The sequence below is a fragment of the Citrus sinensis genome, chromosome 1 (assembly GCF_022201045.2).
Source record: "Citrus sinensis cultivar Valencia sweet orange chromosome 1, DVS_A1.0, whole genome shotgun sequence".
NCBI classification, from domain to species: Eukaryota; Viridiplantae; Streptophyta; class Magnoliopsida; order Sapindales; family Rutaceae; genus Citrus; species Citrus sinensis.
Genome location: NC_068556.1, coordinates 14,563,051 through 14,583,091, shown reverse-complemented (window position 1 = coordinate 14,583,091; position 20,041 = coordinate 14,563,051). Strand labels below are relative to the sequence as shown.

Sequence of the window (20,041 nt, the reverse complement as noted above, 5' to 3'; positions counted from 1 at the left end):
TAGATTTTCACTTCAATTTATTCTTGTTATTTTAATTCGAATTTTAGAATAATCCAAATTATTTTCACTACAAATCCAACTACCCATTTACAAAATTAATTCTACACACAATTAAAATTCACCTCCTCGTAAGATCGACACTCGTCACCATTAGTCTATTCTATAATAGATTCGTGCGCTTGTGAGTTCAATAAAATTTGCACAACAAGTTTTTGTAAGCGAAAACAAAATTCAAATCCAAAATAATTTTTTTTTTTTTTAGAAACACTCGTGTTCATTCAATCAGATTAATGATAGCAATCAAATAAAAGTATAAGCATTATCTCCAGTCCAAAGCAACATCACACCCACATCAACCATGCACATGAATTAGCCCAATAAACTTTGTCATAGCTACTTTCAAGAATGACATGTCAAACCCCAAAATCTCACTGGAAGTAGTGAATCTTTCACAAAGAAATTAAACCCAATAAAAATAGTCACTCCAAAGAATGGTAATTAAGAGAAAATAATAAAGAAGTGATGTCACATGCTCTTACCAAGATGAAAGAAATATGCCATCAGTTTAGAAATAATACGATCTCAAGTCAAATAAAGATGTTAGTCAACCCAATTTATTTATTTATTATTATTATTATTATTAATTTTTTTTTATGCACCACTACATCTTTTTAGCCCATATAACTAGCTTCTACTTTAGACTATAGTTCCCTAAAATCAAGAATGACTTTTATTAGGACATAATGTAGGCTAGGGTCATGGCTAACAAAGAAGGGAAATAAGGAAAACAAAGTGTATGTTTGAGAAAAATGTAGAGATTTTTTTTTTTGGAAATTGCAACGTGGATTTCACCTATTATTATTATTTTTTTTAAACAACAAATTGTTTTCTTTTTATTACTTTTGTTTTGCACAACGTTACTAAACAAAATAATTATTTATATTTTTCTCAAACATAAATAGGTGATAGAACTTATAAGATATCAGGTAATACTCCAAATCGGAGTGGGTCAAAATGATAAGTTTCACAAAGAAAATATTTTTTTATTTTATTTTTATTTTTTAAAGGCTCAAAAGGGTTAACTATGGATATTTCATAAAAGGGATGGCTAGAAAGGCTCAAACGGATCAAAGATGGTCTTTCCATTGTCTTTTAGGGCTCTAAATAATCTTTCATATCTACTAATTAGATGGGTCTCTAGATGTAGCAACACACATTTTTTCTTTTTTTTCTTTTTTTTTATTTTACATTTTTTTTAAGGGTTAACTCAAAAGAAATCTAGAGATCGTGTATAAAATAATAAACTGCTAAGCTGTATAAAGAATGGGCAAAAGAGTTACTCTCCAAGAAAAATGATAGACTCAAAAACTCACTTGGTGCTTATTATGACATGTTCATTCCTTCAAGCAACTCATATTTGTCTCCGACATCAACATGTAAAGTAGCAAACATAGCGTAACATCACTTAAGACCAAAGATAATACAAATACTAAAATTTTGAAATTAATCATGTCATCCAATGTTAAAACAAATCACACAAATTTTTTTTTTTCAAACAACATCCTACCCCCCAACCTATTCTAAACCCGAAAAGAAAATATACATGCAGAAATGTGAAAATGATGCAGAAAAACTAATTAGAAAAGTTACACTTAAAATGACAGAAAAAAAAATGATTTTTGTTTTTAAACTAAGAAGATGCGTTTCTAGAGGCACTACACTCCATATTCAGCCATCTTCGACTCAAAAATTTAAAAATGTATATTTATAAAGGAGAAATTAAAAAGAAGAAGAAAAATGAACATCAAAACATAATAAAGAAAAAGAAAATGTCTGAATTTTTTTTTAATTTTTTTATTTTTTATTTTTTTTCAAACGATGAAGATGCGTTTCTAGAGTCATTACACTCCATATTCAGCCATCTTCAACACAAAAAGTTAGCAATAGTTAGTTTCTACAACAAAAAATCAGTAAAAACTTAACCAAGATTCCACAATTGTCGACTATTCCCACCCCCCAACAAGAATAAAACATTTTCCTCAATGTTTTAAAGGAAAGAAGTAGAGTCTAGAAGACATCACCTGGGTGGTGCAACACAGAAGAAAATATTTACAGGCGGAGAGTTAAATCTAATTTGTACTTCTTACTGCGGCTACTGTTACCATCATTATTTGGACGCTCCAACACAAAGGTCCAGGGGTTTGGCTCCGGTTTATAAGCTTGTAATAGATCAAGTAGCTCATTTGCAGTGTGAGCACAAATAAAAAGTTTTTTCGCATTGGAATGAATGAAATAGTTTTTTATTGCATGGTTAAGAAATGCGATAAAGCCATCCTAAAAGTTATTGACATTTAACAAACCGATGGGTTTCTGGTGAATGTGTAGATGGGCCCAAGATACTAGTGTGATAAGTGCCTCTAGTGTTGCAAGATCTCCTGAAAGGAAAATAAAAGCATCAGCATGATTAAGCATTTCAGTTATTCTTTCTTGCATACCTGAGACGATTAACTCTTCTCCAGTCGATGAGTCAGACAAACTGCCCAAAGGTTTTAGAGCTCTTGGGATGATGCCTAACACTTGACTTCCTCTGACAAAATCAGCTTCTGAGACCAATTTTGATAACCCTCGGTTACCTCCTCCATACACCAAGTGTAATTTTCTCTCTGCTATACTTCGACCAAGATCTATGGCTGCCTCAACGAACTCTTTATGTTTGCCATAGTTAAATCCAGAAAGCACACAAATGTTCTTGAAATGTCTATTGGGAGTAGCTGCCATTGTGATACTTCTAAAAAATAATTTGTGAGTGCTTGACAAAAAAAGAAATCACATTTAAGAATTTTGGTGATAGTGGGTCACAACTGTGTATGAGGTAGCATGTCAATGTTAAATAACGCGTAACGCACGTGGCTCGATAGTAAAAAAGGAAACGGTAAAAAGGAAAAAGCAAACAGTAATAAAATTATTAAAGACAATAATACAAACAATAAAACAACAGTGAAATAAAATAACAGTAAAGTAAAAGGATATTTACAGGTAGTTGCGACTGTGGCTCACATCTTCCTCTGGTTTTATGTCCAGAAACGGCTTGAACGCCCTCTATGGGTCGAGGATAGGCTTCGTATCTAGTTTTCTTATAAACTAGCAAACATGGTCGTTTATAGTCAGATTCCCGAGACTATATCGTGCATGCTTTTTCTGGAATAATGGCCATAACTGGAGAATCGCTCCTTGCACATATCCACTGGGATGTGTTTTAAAAGACAAAAGGATATCATCCAATGACCCCTTATTCAAGCCATCCCTAATGAATTGAATCGGATCTTCCCTGTTATCAGACACCATTCCTAAAGAACATGGTTTTTTATCGCAACTCATTCTGGCACACTTATGACAAGCAACATAAATTCTTCAAGCTCGTCGTTTTCTTGCATAATTTCCTTTACCACAACTCGGTATGTATACAATAAATTTTTGAGGTAACTCACCTACCAATCATACTTTCGCCTCGATTAACCAACGGATGTCAGTAGGTATGTTATTCTTAATGAGCAATCGCATGCGTTTGGACCGAGCTTTGTAGATTGTAAGGAGGGCATTATGAGGAAGTGAAGGGAATCGCTTGTGAAGCTTCGCTAGAATCTCGTTTCTGTCCATACATTCGCCTCAGAATATCAGTTATTATGGAAACTGAAGTAACTGACTTGATTGTCACGGAGTACCGTTATCTACCACTTCACTGGGGTAACAAACTAAAGCACACAAATAGAAAAAAAATTAAAACACACAAAGAAAATTAAAATCGTCCTCTTATTGAATTTATCTCAAGCTCCAACTGGATGTCGTAAACACTTCTCTCAATGTCTCTGAGTTGGCTTTCTAGGATACTAACTCTGGTGGTTGCAGAGCCCAAATATGATGTGTTTTACAAAATTGAATCTGCCTTTTAAGATGAGATTTCACACGTTGAAGTGGTTTAAGAATGTTCAGGAGGAACGGTTTAAGTATGGTACTCATGATTAACAAATATAAGAGAAAACTTAATGGTTAAACAAACACACTTATGCAAAAATAATTTCAATTAGCAAAAGAATAATTAAAAGAAAGAAAATTAAATCACCGAAAAGAAAAAAAAAATCAATTCAAATCTGGTGGGTTACTCAAATTTATTTCGGTGTCTTCTCCATGTGTTTGGTACTCTAGATATGGCTTTAATCTTTGACCATTAACTTTAAACGTGACACCGTTTTTTGGATCCTTAATTTCAATTGCCCTATGTGGAAAAATAGTATGAACAATAAAGGGACCAGACCATCGAGAGCGTGACTTACCTGGGAATAGGTGCAATCGAGAATTGAATAAAAGCACTTTCTTACCTGGAGTGAAAGATTTTCTCATAATTTGCTTGTCATGGAAGACTTTCATTCGCTGCTTGTAAATCTTGGCATTTTCATATGCATCATTACGAATTTCCTCAAGTTCTACCAGCTGTAATCTTCTTTCTGAGCTAGCTTGCTACATGTCAAAGTTAAATTTCTTGATGGCCCAATATGCACGATGCTCAAGTTCCACAGGTAGGTGGCAAACTTTTCCATACACTAGCCTGTAGGGTGACATCCCAATCGAAGTCTTGAAAGTCGTTCTATATGCCCATAATACATCATCAAGTCTTAATGACCAATCTTTTCTGTTTGGCCTCACTGTCTTTTCTAATATGTGCTTTATTTCTCGATTGGAGATCTCAACTTGGCCACTGGTTTGCGGATGATATGGGGTCGCCACTTTGTGAGTGATGGAATACTTTGTCAAAAGAGCTTTGAATGCTTTGTTACAAAAGTGGGCACCACCATCACTGATTATCGCTCGAGGGAATCCAAAGCGTGAAACAATGTTGCTTTTCAAAAATCCTATCACCACCTTATGATCATTGGTTCTACATGGAATTGTTTCTACCTATTTCGATACATAGTCAACAGCAACCAATATGTATTGATGGCCAAAAGAAGGGGGAAAGAGTCCCATGAAGTCAATACCCCATACGTCAAAAATCTCAACCACTAAAATTGGATTTAGTGGCATCATGTTCCTTCGTGTAATGCTCCCCATTCGTTGACACCTATCACATGAAGAACAGAAAGTGTAAGCATCTCGAAATATAGTTGACTAATAGAAACCACATTGTAAAACTTTAGTTGCTGTTTTCTTAGCACTGAAATGGCCTCCACAAGCTTGTTCATGACAGAATGAAAGGATATTCTGAATTTCACTTTCTGGGACACATTGTCTAACAATTTGGTCTGCACAATACTTGAACAAATACGAGTCATCCTAAAAGAAATTCTTTATTTTTGCAAAAAAATTGGCTTTGTCTTGCTTGGTCTAATGCTCTGGAAGTTGACCTGTAACAAGATAATTAACTATATCAGCATACCAAGGTAATACTTCCACATTCATTAATTGTTCATCTAGAAATGACTCATTCAATATTAATGGCTCTGTAATTGTGTCGAAATGGAGACGAGAGAGATGGTCCGCCACAATATTTTCTGTGCCTTTCTTATCTTTGAATTCCAAGTCGAATTCCTACAAAAGTAACACCCAACGAATTAGTCTAGCTTTTGCACATTTTTTTGTGAGAAGATATTTAAGAGCAGCATGATCGGTGAATGCAATTATTTTACAACCAATGAGATAGGATCGAAATTTTTCCAATGCAAACACTACTGCTAGCATTTCTTTTTCAATAGTTGAATAGTTCAACTGTGCATCATTCAATGTCATACTAGCATAGTAAATAACATGGGGAATTCGATCAACTCTTTGTCCTAATACTGCTCCTACTACATAATCAGATGCATCACACATGAGTTCAAATGGTAAGCTTCAGTTTGGAGGCTAAAAAATGGGTGATGATGTTAACAACTGCTTTAATTTTTCAAATGCCACCAAACATGAATCATTAAAGACAAAAGTACATTCTTAGCAAGTAGATTGCATAAGGGTCTAGAAACTTTGCTAAAATCTTTAATGAAACGTCTATAGAAACGAGCATGCTCAAGGAAAGATCTTACTTCTCTGACTGTTTTGGGTGGAGGAAGATTAGAAATGAGATCCACCTTAGCTTTGTCAACCTCAATACCTTTGCTCAAAATGATGTGACCGAGAACAATACCTTGTTTTACCATAAAATGGCACTTCTCCCAATTTAAGACCATGTTCTTCTCGATACATCTCTGCAGAACTAGTGTCAGATGATGTAAACATTGATCAAACGAGTCACCAAAAATAGAAAAGTCATCCATAAAGATTTCAAGGAATTGTTCAACCATATCAGAAAAAGTGCTCAACATGCATCGTTGAAATGTAGCATGTGCATTACATAATCCAAATGGCATCCTCCTATATGCAAAAGTGCCAAAAGAGCAAGTGAAAGTGGTTTTCTCTTGATCTTGTGGTGTTATGGGAACCAGATTATATCCTGAGTAGCCATCTAGAAAGCAATAAAATTCATGGCCTCCTAATCTATCAAGTATTTGATCAATAAATGGTAAAGGAAAATGGTCTTTACGAGTGACAGAATTTAACTTTCTACAATCAATGCATACACGCCATCCTGTAGTAACTCTAGTGGGTATCAATTCATTATCAGCATTCGTAACAACTGTGAGTCCTGACTTTTTGGGCACAACTTGTACAGAACTGACCCATGAACTATCAGAAATAGGGTAAATGATACCTGCATCTAATAGCTTGAAGACTTCAGTTCTAACAACTTCTTTCACATTAAGATTTAACCGACGTTGCATTTTCCTAGCAGGTTTAGCATTTTCATCAAGATGAATGTAATGCATGCAGTCTACATGGTTTATACCTTTTATGTCTGCTATGGTCCATCATAATGCTCCTTTGTGCTCTTTTAAAACATCCAATAACTTACCTTTTTGTTCATTATTGAGGGATGATGAAATGATTACCGGTAAAGTACTTTCTTCTCCCAAAAATGCATATTCCAATGTGTTGGGTAATGCTTTGAGCTCGAGTTTCAGTGCTGATTCTGATGATGGGATGAGTTTCTTCTCTGATGGTGCTAGTTGTTCAACTCTTGACTTCCATTTATTATTGTCCATGGATGGTGCTGAGTCAAGTAGAGCATTGACCTCATCGACCGATCTGTCAATATCAAAATCCAAACTAAAGTGAGTTAAGCATGTTTGTAAAGGGTCATCACTAAGGTTTGAAAGAAAAGTATTATCAACTAATGTGTCTATTAAATCCACATCAATAATTCCATCATCTGCATTGTGAGGTTGTTTGGCAATGTTGAAGATGTTCAGCTCCATAGTCATGTTGCCGAAGGACAACTGCATATTTCCAGTCTTGCATTGAATGTGAGCATCCGCAGTTGCCAAGAAAGGTCGGCCTAGAATAATGGGGATGTGCTTCATTGAATCCAGTATAGGTTGAGTGTCAATTACAATGAAATCAACAGGAAAATAAAACTTGTCTACCTGGATAAGCACGTCCTCCACAATACCACGAGGTATTCTCGTGGACGGATCTGCAAGTTGTAACACCACTGGAGTTGGGTGTAATTCTCACAATCCAAGTTTCACGAATACAGAGTAAGGCAACAAATTTACACTAGCTCCTAAATCCAACAAAGCATTCTCAATTGTATGGTTCTCTATGCTACATGAGATAGTGGGGTTGCCTGGGTCTTTGCATTTTAAAGGAATTTTGTGTTGGAATATAGAACTAACGTTTTCTGTTAAAAATGCCTTCTTTTGAACATGAATGTTTCTCTTTTTAGTACAAAGGTCTTTAAAAAACTTGGCATAAGATGAAACTTACTTTATAACATCAAGTAAAGGGATATTAACACTTATCTGTTTTAAGATTTCAAGAATCTTACCTGTGGATTTTTCCTTCTTTTCTTTAGCTAACCTCTGAGGAAAAGGAGCTTTGGGAACGCATTCTCGTGGGTTGGTTTCTTCTTTCTCCTCCGATGATGAGTCCTCAACATTCACAGGTATAATTTGATTTTCTTTTGTCACCGGCATCCCCACTTTGTTGTCAACTTCTTTTCCTTTTCGCAAGGTCATGACTGCTTTGACTTCTCTGTGCTGTTGTGGTGAACTGGTACTTGCTTCATATACTCCTTTAGGATTAGGCACTGGTTGACTTGGAAATTTACCTTTCTCAATAGTCATTGCCAAGGTCTGAACTGAAGAAGCAAGCTGTCCCACCATCTTCTCGAGGCTTGAAACTGATTGGGCTTGTGAGTTGAAGCCTGCTCTCAACTCATTTCGTAGTCCATCAATGGTGCGGTTCTATTGCTCAATCGTAGAGTGAGTAACATTCTTGAGATTCTAGAATGAATCCTCCCATGGTCTGGGCTGAGTGTAGTTCTGGTTCTGATTGTATGGTCTAAATGGGGGCTGAGAGGCTTGAGGAATTTGAGGAATTGGTTGCATTAGTGGAGCTGGAGCTGCTGGTCCATTCTGTTGGAATCCTTGAGACCATGAAAAATTAGGGTAGTCTCTCCATCCAGGGTTATATGTGTGGGAGTATGGGTTGTAATTTGATGGCCTTCTCATTACACCTATGGCATTGGCTTGATCTGGATATGAGTCAAGGTCATGTGGTTCTGTTGATTTAGCAGTCGATAACAATGCTATTTGTTGAGAGAGACTTTCAACCATCTTCTTGACTTCTTTAATTCCCGAAGTTGACTCGCCAATGTAAACCTCATTAATTCCTTTAATTCTTTTAGTGTTTCTGAGGGATAGACTCTGATGTTGGGAATTATCCGCTTGTCGCCGGAAGAATTCCCAAACCTCTGATGCACTTTTTGACATTAGCTCTACTCCACTTGTTCCCATTATCCATTCTTGCACATTCAGCAATAATCCCTCCAAAAAGTATTCGCATTGGTGTCATTTCTCGTACCCATGATGTGGACACTTCAAGAGTAGCCCATTGAATCGCTCCCATATTTCGAAAAACTGCTCGTCCTCTCTCTGGGTAAACTCCGAGATTTCCCTGCGAATAGCATTGGTTTTATGCACTGGGAAATATTTATTCAAAAATTTCGTTACCATTTGTTCCCACGATTTGATGTTATTGGCAGACAATGTATTAAGCCATAAACGAGCTCTATCCTTTAAAGAAAATGAGAATAGTCTAAGTTTAACATCATCGTCTGAAAAATTCTCATATTCAAAAGTTTGACAAATAGCATGAAAATCATTCAGATGATTATATGGATCCTCATTTTCTAGGCCATAAAATGTTGGGAGACAATTTAGTACACTAGGTTTTAGTTCAAAACTCCTAGCAGCTAAATTTGGGTATCTTATGCATGATGTGCTCAAATTAGCTAAGGGACTGAAATAATCCTTAAATGGCCTCTCTGGTGGTGCTTGTTGCAAATCCATTTTATTTTTAACTTGTTTGTATGTGCGAAGTGTTTTCTCTAATTCAAGGTCTATAGGTTCAAGATTAGGTAATAATGACCTACGACCATGCATGCAAGGAACACAAAAATAAATGAGAACAAAACAAATAAAAATAACGAAAAAGGAGAAATTACGATACTAACCTTATCACGCTATTACAACCTTACTATAAAAATACACAAAAAAAATACGTAAAATAAATAAATTAAAAATAAATTAATAAGATAAACAAAAAATTACAAAGAAAAATAAATTGAAAATTAAATTACAAAATTTTAAAGAAGAGAGAAAAAGAAAAGAAATACTAACCTCTAAATGCAGATTCACTTTTTTTTCTTTTTTTTAATAAAAAAAAATACAAAAAAAAATAAAAGAAATTATTCACAAAAATTAATTCTACGAATTAAAATAACTTACCTCCCCGGCAACGGCGCCAAAAACTTGTTGTGCAAAGTTTATTGAACTAGCAAGCGCACGAATCTATTGTAGAATAGACTAATGGTGACGAGTGTCGATTCCACGAGGAGGTGGATTTTAATTGTGTGTAGAATTAATTTTGTAAATGGGTGGTTGGATTTATGGTGAAAATTATTTGGATTATTCTAAAATTCGAATTAAAATGACAAGAATAAATTGAAGTGAAAATCTATTAAATTGACGTACTTGGGTATTTTGATCCGCATCAACATGCACCATGGGCTAAATATTCCTTATTAATATCAATTAAATCATGAGGGGGGAATCCACACCTCATGAACCACACTCTAATCAGTATGGTGCTAAGGACTTATCGTGCCAAATAATAATAACCTTGTACTAAGGAGTTGGTGTAACTAGGGCGGTATCTAGACAAGATTATTATTATTTGTCGACGAAAAGTCAAATCATCCACAAAAATTAGAGGGGAAAAGAAAATAAATTTAATAAATAAAGCCCATGACACATGTCGAGACTTCACCTTCAACCCAAGCTTGAAAGAAAATTAGCTACTCATAATTGAACTAAGGGGAAAATGGAAATTTATTAAAATACGTAGAAAATACAAGATGGAGAGGGAATTACAGAAAATGGAGTCCAAAAATAGATTCAGAGATATCAAATTAGGGGGGAGAGGTCCCCTTTTTATAGATACATTGAGTAAATCATGGCCATCGGATTAAAAATAGTTTGGACGCTTAGGATTGCGCCACGTCATCAGTCAACAGTACGCGGTTTGACCACGCGGCTTGAACAGAGACACGGTTTGACCATGCGGTTTGAACAGTGACAGGTTTGAACAGTAATGCAGTTTGGTTGAAAATAATCTCATGTGTTGCATGTATCGTACGCGCGTTTTTGGTCCACTAATATGCTGCCACGTCACCATCAACAACACATAAGAATTTTAGCCGAGCAGGATCATGACACCTCATCAGTCAATGCCACATCATCGGTCAATGCCACGTCATCGATCCATTTATATGAACAGTGTCGTGAACAGTAACGTAGACAGTACCGTACATGTGAACAGTGCTATTTTTTCTTTTATGCTCCTCCTAAGGTTTTCGACCGTCCTGAGTTCAAAAGTGATGTCCGTTTTGCCGTTTGATCTCTCGTTTATTGTGAAATGATTATGATGCTCCTAAAATACACAAAATACTTAATTAAAATAAACCACACTTAATTAAATTACAAGAACCTTAAATACATAAAAGTAGGGGTTGTTAGTAAGACTTGAAATGTAAAATGACGATTTTCTCCTTTATAAATATACATTTTCTAACACTCAACACACCCCCTAACCAGCTTATTGCTAGTCCCTAGCAAATAAAGCGAAAACAAAATTCAAATCCAAAATGATTTTTTTTTTTTTTTAGAAACACTCGTGTTTATTCAATCAGATTAATGATAGCAATCAAATAAAAGTATAAGCATTATCTCCAGTCCAAAGCAACATCACACCCACATCAACCATCCACATGAATCAGCCTAGTAGACTTTGTCATAACTACTTTCAAGAATGACATGTCAAACCCCAAAATCTCACTGGAAGTAGTGACACTCTCACACAGAAATTAAACCCAATAAAAATAGTCACTCCAATGAATAGTAATTGAGAGAAAATAATAAAGAAGTGATATCACATGCTCTCACCAAGATGAAAGAAATATGCCCTCAGCTTAGAAATAATACGATCTCAAGTCAAATAAAGATGTTAGTCAACCCAATTTATTTATTTATTTATTTTTTTTATGCACCACTACATCTTTTTAGCCCATATAACTAGCTTCTACTTCAGACTATAGTTCCCTAAAATCAAGAAGGACTTTTATTAGGACGTAGCGTAGGCTAGGGTTATGGCTAACAAAGAAAGGAAATAAGGAAAACAAAGTGTATGTTTGAGAAAAATGTAGAGATTTTTTTTTTTTGGAAATTGCAAGGTGGATTTCACCTATTATTATTTTTTAAAAAACAACAATTTTTTTCTTTTTTTTTTCTTTTGTTTTGCACAACGTCACTGAACAAAATAATTATTTACATTTTTCTCAAACATAAATAGGTGATGGAACTTATAAGACATCAAGTAATACTCCAAATCGGAGTGGGTCAAGATGATAAGTTTCACAAAGAAAATATTTTTTATTTTATTTTTTTTTTAAAGGCTCAAAAGGGTTAACTATGGATATTTCATAAAATGGATGGCTAGAAAGGCTCAAACGGATCAAAGATGGCCTTTCCATCGTCTTTTAGGGCTCTAAATAATCTTCTATATCTACTAATTAGATGGGCCTCTAGATATAGCAACACACATTTTTTCTTTTTTTTCTTTTTTTTATTTTACATTTTTTTTCAGGATTAACTCAAAAGAAATCTGGAGATCGTGTATAAAATAATAAACTGCTAAGTTGTATAAAGAATGGGCAAAATAGTTACTCTCCAAGAAAAATGATAGACTCAAAAACTCACTTGATACTTATTATGACATGTTCATTCCTTTAAACAACTCATATTTGTCTCCGACATCAACATGTAGAGTAGCAAACATAGCGTAACATTACTTAAGACCAAAGATAATACAAATACTAAAATTTTGAAATTAATCATGTCATCTAATGTTAAAACAAATCACACAAATTTTTTTTTTTCAAACAACATCTTACCCCCCAACCTATTCTAAACATGAAAAGAAAATATGCATGCAGAAATGTGAAAATGATGCAGAAAAACTAATTATAAAAGTTACACTTAAAATGACAGAAAAAGAAAACGATTTTTTTTAAACTAAAAAGATGCGTTTCTAGAGGCACTACACTCCATATTCAGCCATTTTCGACTCAAAAATTTAAAAAATGTATATTTATAAAGGAGAAATTAAAAAGAAGAAGAAAAATGAACACCAAAACATAATAAAGAAAAAGAAAATGTCCGAATTTTTTTTTATTTTTTATTTTTTTTCAAACGATGAAGATGCGTTTCTAGAGTCACTATACTCCATATTCAGCCATCTTCAACACAAAAAGTTAGCAACAATTAGTTTCTACAACAAAAAATCAGTAAAAACTTAACCAAGATTCCACAATTGTCGACTATTCCCTCCCTCAACAAGAACAAAACATTGTCCTCAATGTTTTAAAGGAAAGAAGTAGAGTTTAGAAGATATCACCTGGGTGGTGCAACACAGAAGAAAATATTTACAGGCGAAGAAATAAATCTAATTTGTACTTCTTACTGCGGCTACTGTTACCATCATTATTTGGACGCTCCAACACAAAGGTCTAGGGGTTTGGCTCCGGTTTAAAAGCTTGTAACAAATCAAGTAGCTCATTAGCGATGTGAGCACAAATAAAAAGTTTTTTCGCATTGGAAGGAATGAAATAGTTTTTTATTGTATGGTTAAGAAATGCGATAAAGCCATCCTAAAAGTTATTGACATTTAACAAACCGATGGGTTTCTGGTGAATGTGCAGATGGGCCCAAGATGCTAGTGTGATAAGTGCCTCTAGTGTTGCAAGATCTCCTGGAAGGAAAATAAAAGCATCAGCATGATTAAGCATTTCAGTTATTCTTTCTTGCATACCTGAGACGATTAACTCTTCTCCAGTCGATGAGTCAGACAAACTGCCCAAAGGTTTTAAGGCTCTTGGGATGATGCCTAACACTTGACTTCCTCTGACAAAAGCAGCTTCTGAGACCAATTTTGATAACCCTCGGTTACCTCCTCCATACACCAAGTGTAATTTTCTCTCTGCTATGCTTCAACCAAGATCTATGGCTGCCTCAACGAGCTCTTTATGTTTGCCATAGTTAAATCCAGAAAGCACACAAATGTTCTTGAATTGTCTATTAGGACTAGCTGCCATTGTGATACTTCTAAAAAATAATTTGTGAGTGCTTGACCAAAAAAAAATCACATTTAAGAATCTTGGTGACAGTGGGTCACAGCTGTGTATGAGGTAGCATGTCAGTGTCAAATAACGCGTAAAGCACGTGACTCAATAGTAAAAAAGGAAACAGTAAAAAGGAAAAAGCAAACAGTAATAAAACTATTAAAGACAATAATGCAAACAATAAAACAACAGTGAAATAAAATAACAGTAAAGTAAAAAGATATTTACAGGTAGTTGCGACTGTGGCTCACATCTTCCTCTGGTTTTACGTCTAGAAACGGCTTGAACGCCCTCTATGGGTCGAGGATAGGCTTCCTATCCAGTTTTCTTATAAACTGGCAAACATGGTCGTTTATAGTCAGATTCCCGAGACTATATCGTTCATGCTCTTTCTGGAATAATGACCATAACTGGAGAATCTCTCCTTGCACTCATCCACTAGGATGCGTTTCAAGAGACAAAAGGATATCATCCAATGACTCCTTATTCAAGCCATCCCTAATGAATTGAATCTTATCTTCCCTGTTATCAGACACTATTCCTAAAGAACATGGTTTTTTATCGCAATTCATTCTGGCACACTTATGACAAGCAATAGAAATTTTTCGAGCTCGTCATTTTCTTGCATAATTTCCTTTACCACAACCAGGCATGTATGCAATAAATTTTTGAGGTAACTCACCTGCCAATCGTACTTTCGCCTCGATTAACCAACGGATGTCAGCAGGTATGTTATTCCTCATGAGCAATCACATGCGTTCGGACTGAGCTTTTTAGATTGTAAGGAGGGCATTATGACGAAGTGAAGGGAATCGCTTGTGAAGTTTCTCTAGAATCTCGTTTTTGTCCATACCTTCGCCTCAGAATATCAGTTATTATGGGAAACTGAAGTAACCGACTTGATTGTCACGGAGTACCATTATCCGTCACTTCACCGGGGTAACAAACTAAAGCACACAAATAGAAAAAAAATAAAACACACAAAGAAAATTAAAATCGTCCTCTTATTGAATTTACCTCAAGCTCCAACTGGATGTCGTAAACACTTCTCTCAATGTTTCTAAGTTGGCTTTCTAAACCCTCAACATAGGATACTAACTCTGGTGGTTGCAGAGCCCAAATATGATGTGTTTTACAAAATCGAATCTGCCTTTTAAGATGAGATTTCACACGTTGAAGTGGTTTAAGAATGTTCAGGAGAAACGGTTTAAGTATGGTACTCATGATTAACAAATAGAAGAGAAAACTTAATGGTTAAACAAACACACTTATGCAAAAATAATTTCAATTAGCAAAAGAATAATAAAAAGAAAGAAAAAAAAATCAAATCACCGAAAAGAAAAAAAAATCAATTCAAATCTGGTGGGTCACTCAAATTTATTTCGGTGTCTTCTCCATGTGTTTAGTACTCTAGATATGGCTTTAATCTTTGACCATTAACTTTAAATGTGACACCGTTCTTTGGATCCTTAATTTTAATTGCCCTATGTGGAAAAACAGTATGAACAATAAAGGGACCAGACCATCGAGAGCGTAACTTACCTAGGAATAGGTGCAAGTGAGAATTGAATAAAAGCACTTTCTGACCTGGAGTGAAAGATTTTCTCATAATTTGCTTGTCATGGAAGAGTTTGATCAGCACTTATTATAACAACTGGTGCTAATTCGGTAATCAACAGTCACCCCATTAGGAGAGTTTGATCATTCAACTATTACATTCTCAATTGAATCTTAAACACAATTAACTTAGTTTATTTCGTACAAGTATTAGTTTATTTCTATCTCTCATAATTATTGGTTACGGAAGAATAATTTGACAAGTGTTTGTTTCGATCTTTAGTTGGTTGCATTATTGTGATTGCTTTAGCACTTTGAGTAACATCAATCCCTGTGGAGACGATCTTGAATACTCATTACTTTATTACTTGTTGTGTATACTTGCACTTTGGCATTGGTAATAATTGATTATATAAATCAACCAACAAGTTTTTGGCGCCGTTGCCGGGGATTGATTGTTTATTTTTAAAGTGTGAAGTAAATCGTGATAGCACTAAACTAAACTTGATTTATTCTATTGATTGGCAGATTAGTACGTGCATGCGCAAGGACGGATCTGTGATATTCCAATTCGATCATGAGATTGAATGGACTATCAGGAGATTGCGAAGAGAACAAAGAAATTCAAAGACTGTTTTAGACATGAATAATTTGCAAGTTGATGGAAATTTGAATCCTAACGGGCCTTTACAAGCAGGCAACATTCAAGAAGAGCATAATGAACATGCTAACAGGAGACAGCCAGGCAACAACGATATTATTTACATGGCTGATGACAGAGACAGAGCTATACGAGATTATGCCGTACTAACTCCCAAGTTGTCCATCCTGGCATCATCAGACCTGAAGTAGATGCTGCCAACTTTGAGCTAAAACCAGTGATGTTTCAAATATTGCAAACAGTTGGGCAATTCAATGGATTGCCAAATGAAGATCCTCATCTCCATCTTAAATTGTTCTTGGAAGTAAGTGATGCTTTCAAGATTGCTGGAGCAACGCAAGATGCCTTAAGGCTGAGGCTCTTTCCTTATTCCTTAAGGGATCGAGCAAGAGCATGGTTAAATTCATTACCATCTGATTGCATCACTACATGGAATGAATTGGCTGATAAATTCCTAATGAAATATTTCTCACCAACAAAGAATGCGAAATTACGGAATGAAATTACCTCTTTCCATCAAATTGAAGATGAGAGTTTGTACGAGGCTTGGGAAAGGTTCAAGGAATTGCTCAGAATGTGTCCTCATCATGGTATTCCATGTTGCATTCAATTGGAAACTTTCTACAATGGGTTAAACCCGAGTACAACGTTAATGGTGGATGCTTAAGCAAATGGGGCTCTGTTATCCAAATCCTACACTGAAGCTTATGAAATTTTAGAGAGAATTGCCAATAATAATTACCAATGGCTTTCAGCTAGGCAACTAGTAGCCAGAGGATCAGCAGGGGTACACAACATTGATGCAATTACAGTCCTATCAGCCAAGTAACTTCATTGACTAACATGGTAAAAGCCATGACAGCTGCTCCAGCAACAGTAAAGCAAGTTACTAAACTTTCTTGTGTCTACTGTGGTGAAGATCATGATTTTGATAATTGTCCTGGAAATCCAGCCTCAGTAAATTATGTGGGTAACTTCAATCGACAACCTCAGAACAACCCATATTCAAATACTTACAACCCAGGCTGGAAACAACACCCAAATTTCTCATGGAGCAATCAGAATCGAAATGCTCCAACATTGAATGGACTAAGTAGAAACACACAGCTACAACCACCTGGTTTTCATCAACAAAGTCAAGAGCAAAAGCATGTCAGTCAGGATCCAATCACTTCATTGGAAGTATTAATCAAGGAGTACATTGCAAAGAATGAAGCAATTGTGCAGAGTCAAGCTATATCCTTGAGAAATCTTTAAAAAAAATGGGACAATTAGCTACAGCAATGAGCAGCAGAACTCAAGGAAGCTTACCTAGCAACACGGACGATCCTAGGAGAGAGAGCAAAGAACACTGCAAAGTGATTAGTCTGAGATCTAGAAAGCATGTTGATATCCCAGTTAAGGTAACCAAAAATGGGATGGAATGCAATTCAGCTAAAAAACCAACTAAAAAGGGAAGCATGTTACAGCAGATTCATCATCAAGACATTGATGCAAGGGATCCAGCTACAGCAACTGCAAAAGAAATTCAACCAGATCTTGCTGAAAAAGAAGTTACAACACCAGTAGCCACAACCTGCACCAACTTAAACAAACAGAGTTTGGTACCTCCTGAATCTAACCAGTAGTTTAGACATCCACCACCCTTCCCTCAAAGGTTCCAGAAGCAAAAACAAGACAAGCAGTTCAGTAAATTTCTGGAAGTGTTGAAGCAATTGCACATAAACATACCTTTTGTGGAAGCTTTGGAGCAAATGCCAAATTATGTGAAATTTCTAAAAGATATCTTGGCACGAAAGAGAAGGCTGGGAGAATTTGAAACTGTTGCTCTAACACAGGAAAGCAGCCATATGCTTCAGAGTAAAATTCCCACAAAATTTAAAGATCCAGGGAGTTTTACAATACCCTATTCTATAGGGAATAGGTATGTTGGTAGAGCACTTTGTGATCTGGGAGCTAGTATTAACTTGATGCCATTATCTGTGTTTAAGCAGCTTGGAGTAGGGGAGTGCAGACCAACAACTATCACTCTGCAATTGGCTGACATATCTCATGCATATCCTGAAGGAAAGATAGAGGATGTACTGGTGAAGGTTGACAAATTCATTTTTCCAGTGGATTTCATTGTGTTGGACTTTGAAGCTGACAAAGAGGTACCCATTATACTTGGCAGACCTTTTCTAGCAACTGGAAAAACTCTGATAGATGTGCAGAAAAGAGAGATGACCATGAGAGTGAATGATCAGCAAGTCACATTCAATGTACTAGAGGCTATGAGAAACTCTGATGAACTAGAAGACTGTAATTTCTTAAGTGTAGTGGATCTTGTTGTAGCAGACAGAATGGACAGATGCTGCAGTAATGTACTTAACAAAGTCACCACCTTTGAGGAGGTTGAAGAGGAAGATGTTGCAGCAATTCAAACAGATTGGATGGACAAACAGCAATCTAATAGGCACAACAGAGTCATTGAACACCTGAATCTTTCAGACAGGAAAGCAAAATCAACTTTACCATCTATTGAATCACCCCCTAGTCTTGAATTAAAATTGTTACCTTCACATTTAAAGTATGCTTATCTTGGTCAAAACAACACACTCTTTGTAATCATTTCGTCTATTTTGGATGCAGGTCAAGAACAAAGCCTAGTGGATTTGCTAGGAAAATACAGAAGAGCAATTGGATGGACCATGGCATATATAAAGGGTATCAGCCCATCAATATATATGCATAAGATCCTTTTAGAAGACTGTTCCAGCAATTCGGTGGAGCACCAGAGAAGGCTGAATCCTATTATGAAAGAAGTGGTAAAGAAGGAAATTATCAAATGGTTGGATGCTGGAATCATATACCCAATATCAGACAGTTCATGGGTAAGCCCAGTTCAGTGTGTTCCAAAGAAATGAGGGATAACAGTAATGGCTAATGAGAAGAATGAACTTATTCCTACAAGGACAGTGACTGGATGGAGAATGTGTATGGATTACAGGAAGCTCAACAAAGCCATAAGGAAAGACCATTTCCCACTTGCATTCATAAATCAGATGCTGGACAGACTTGCTGGAAAATAATACTATTGTTTCTTAGATGGGTATTCAAGCTACAACCAGATTGTTATAGCACCAGAGGATCAAGAGAAGACTACATTTATATGTCCTTATGGAACATTTGCCTTTAGAAGAATGCCATTTGGGCTATGCAATGCTCCAACAACATTTTAGAGATGCATGATGTCTATATTTTCTGATATGGTATAACAACTTTGGAAGTTTTTATGGATGATTTCTCAGTTTTTGGAGAAACATACAACAACTGTTTACATAACTTGGAAAAAGTTCTTAAAAGATGTGAGATGGCCAACTTAGTACTTAATTGAGAGAAGTGTCATTTCATGGTACAAGAAGGAATAGTGTTGGGTCACAAGATATCCAAGGATGGTATTGAGGTAGACAAAGCCAAGATAGAGGTAATCAATAAACTGCCACCCTCAACTTCAATAAAGGGGATTAGAAGTTTTCTGGGTCATACTGGATTCTACAGAAGATTCATTAAGGATTTTTCCAAAGTAGCCAAGCCTCTGTGTTCATTGCTGGAGCATGACAAACCATTTCATTTTGGCAAAGAATGCCTTCAAGCATTTGGAGAATTAAAGAAAGCCCTCATTACTGCTCTAGTAGTTATATCTCCAGATTGGAATTTACCATTTGAATTGATGTGTGATGCTAGTGATCATTCTGTGGGAGCAGTATTAAGGCAAAGGAATGATAAGGTTTTTCATTCCATATACTATGCAAGCAAAACTTTCACTCCAACACAGATCAATTACACCACTACAAAGAAAGAGTTGTTGGCAGTAGTTTTTGCTTTTGACAAATTTAGAGCTTACCTGGTAGGTATTAAAGTAACTGTTTACACAGACCATGCAGCCATCAAATATTTAATTTTAAAGAATGATGCCAAACCAAGACTAATGATATGGATCTTATTGCTTCAAGAAT

At 35.7% G+C, this 20,041-nt stretch overlaps 1 protein-coding gene and 1 non-coding gene across 2 annotated transcripts; one reads left to right on the top strand and one right to left on the bottom strand.

Moving 5' to 3' along the window:
- Window positions 1-16,530: 16,530 nt before the first annotated feature.
- LOC112495750 (small nucleolar RNA R71) lies at window positions 16,531-16,637 on the bottom strand. Its single transcript, XR_003062082.1, has one exon. It is a non-coding gene; the product is annotated as a small nucleolar RNA R71 (small nucleolar RNA).
- Window positions 16,638-17,305: 668 nt separating this feature from the next.
- Window positions 17,306-19,264, top strand: LOC127903156 (uncharacterized). The gene is made up of 4 exons (XM_052443892.1): window positions 17,306-17,647; window positions 17,843-18,578; window positions 18,675-18,916; window positions 19,154-19,264. Exons 1-4 carry the CDS (start codon window positions 17,306-17,308, stop codon window positions 19,262-19,264), a joined length of 1,431 nt encoding a protein of 476 aa, XP_052299852.1.
- Window positions 19,265-20,041: the final 777 nt, after the last annotated feature.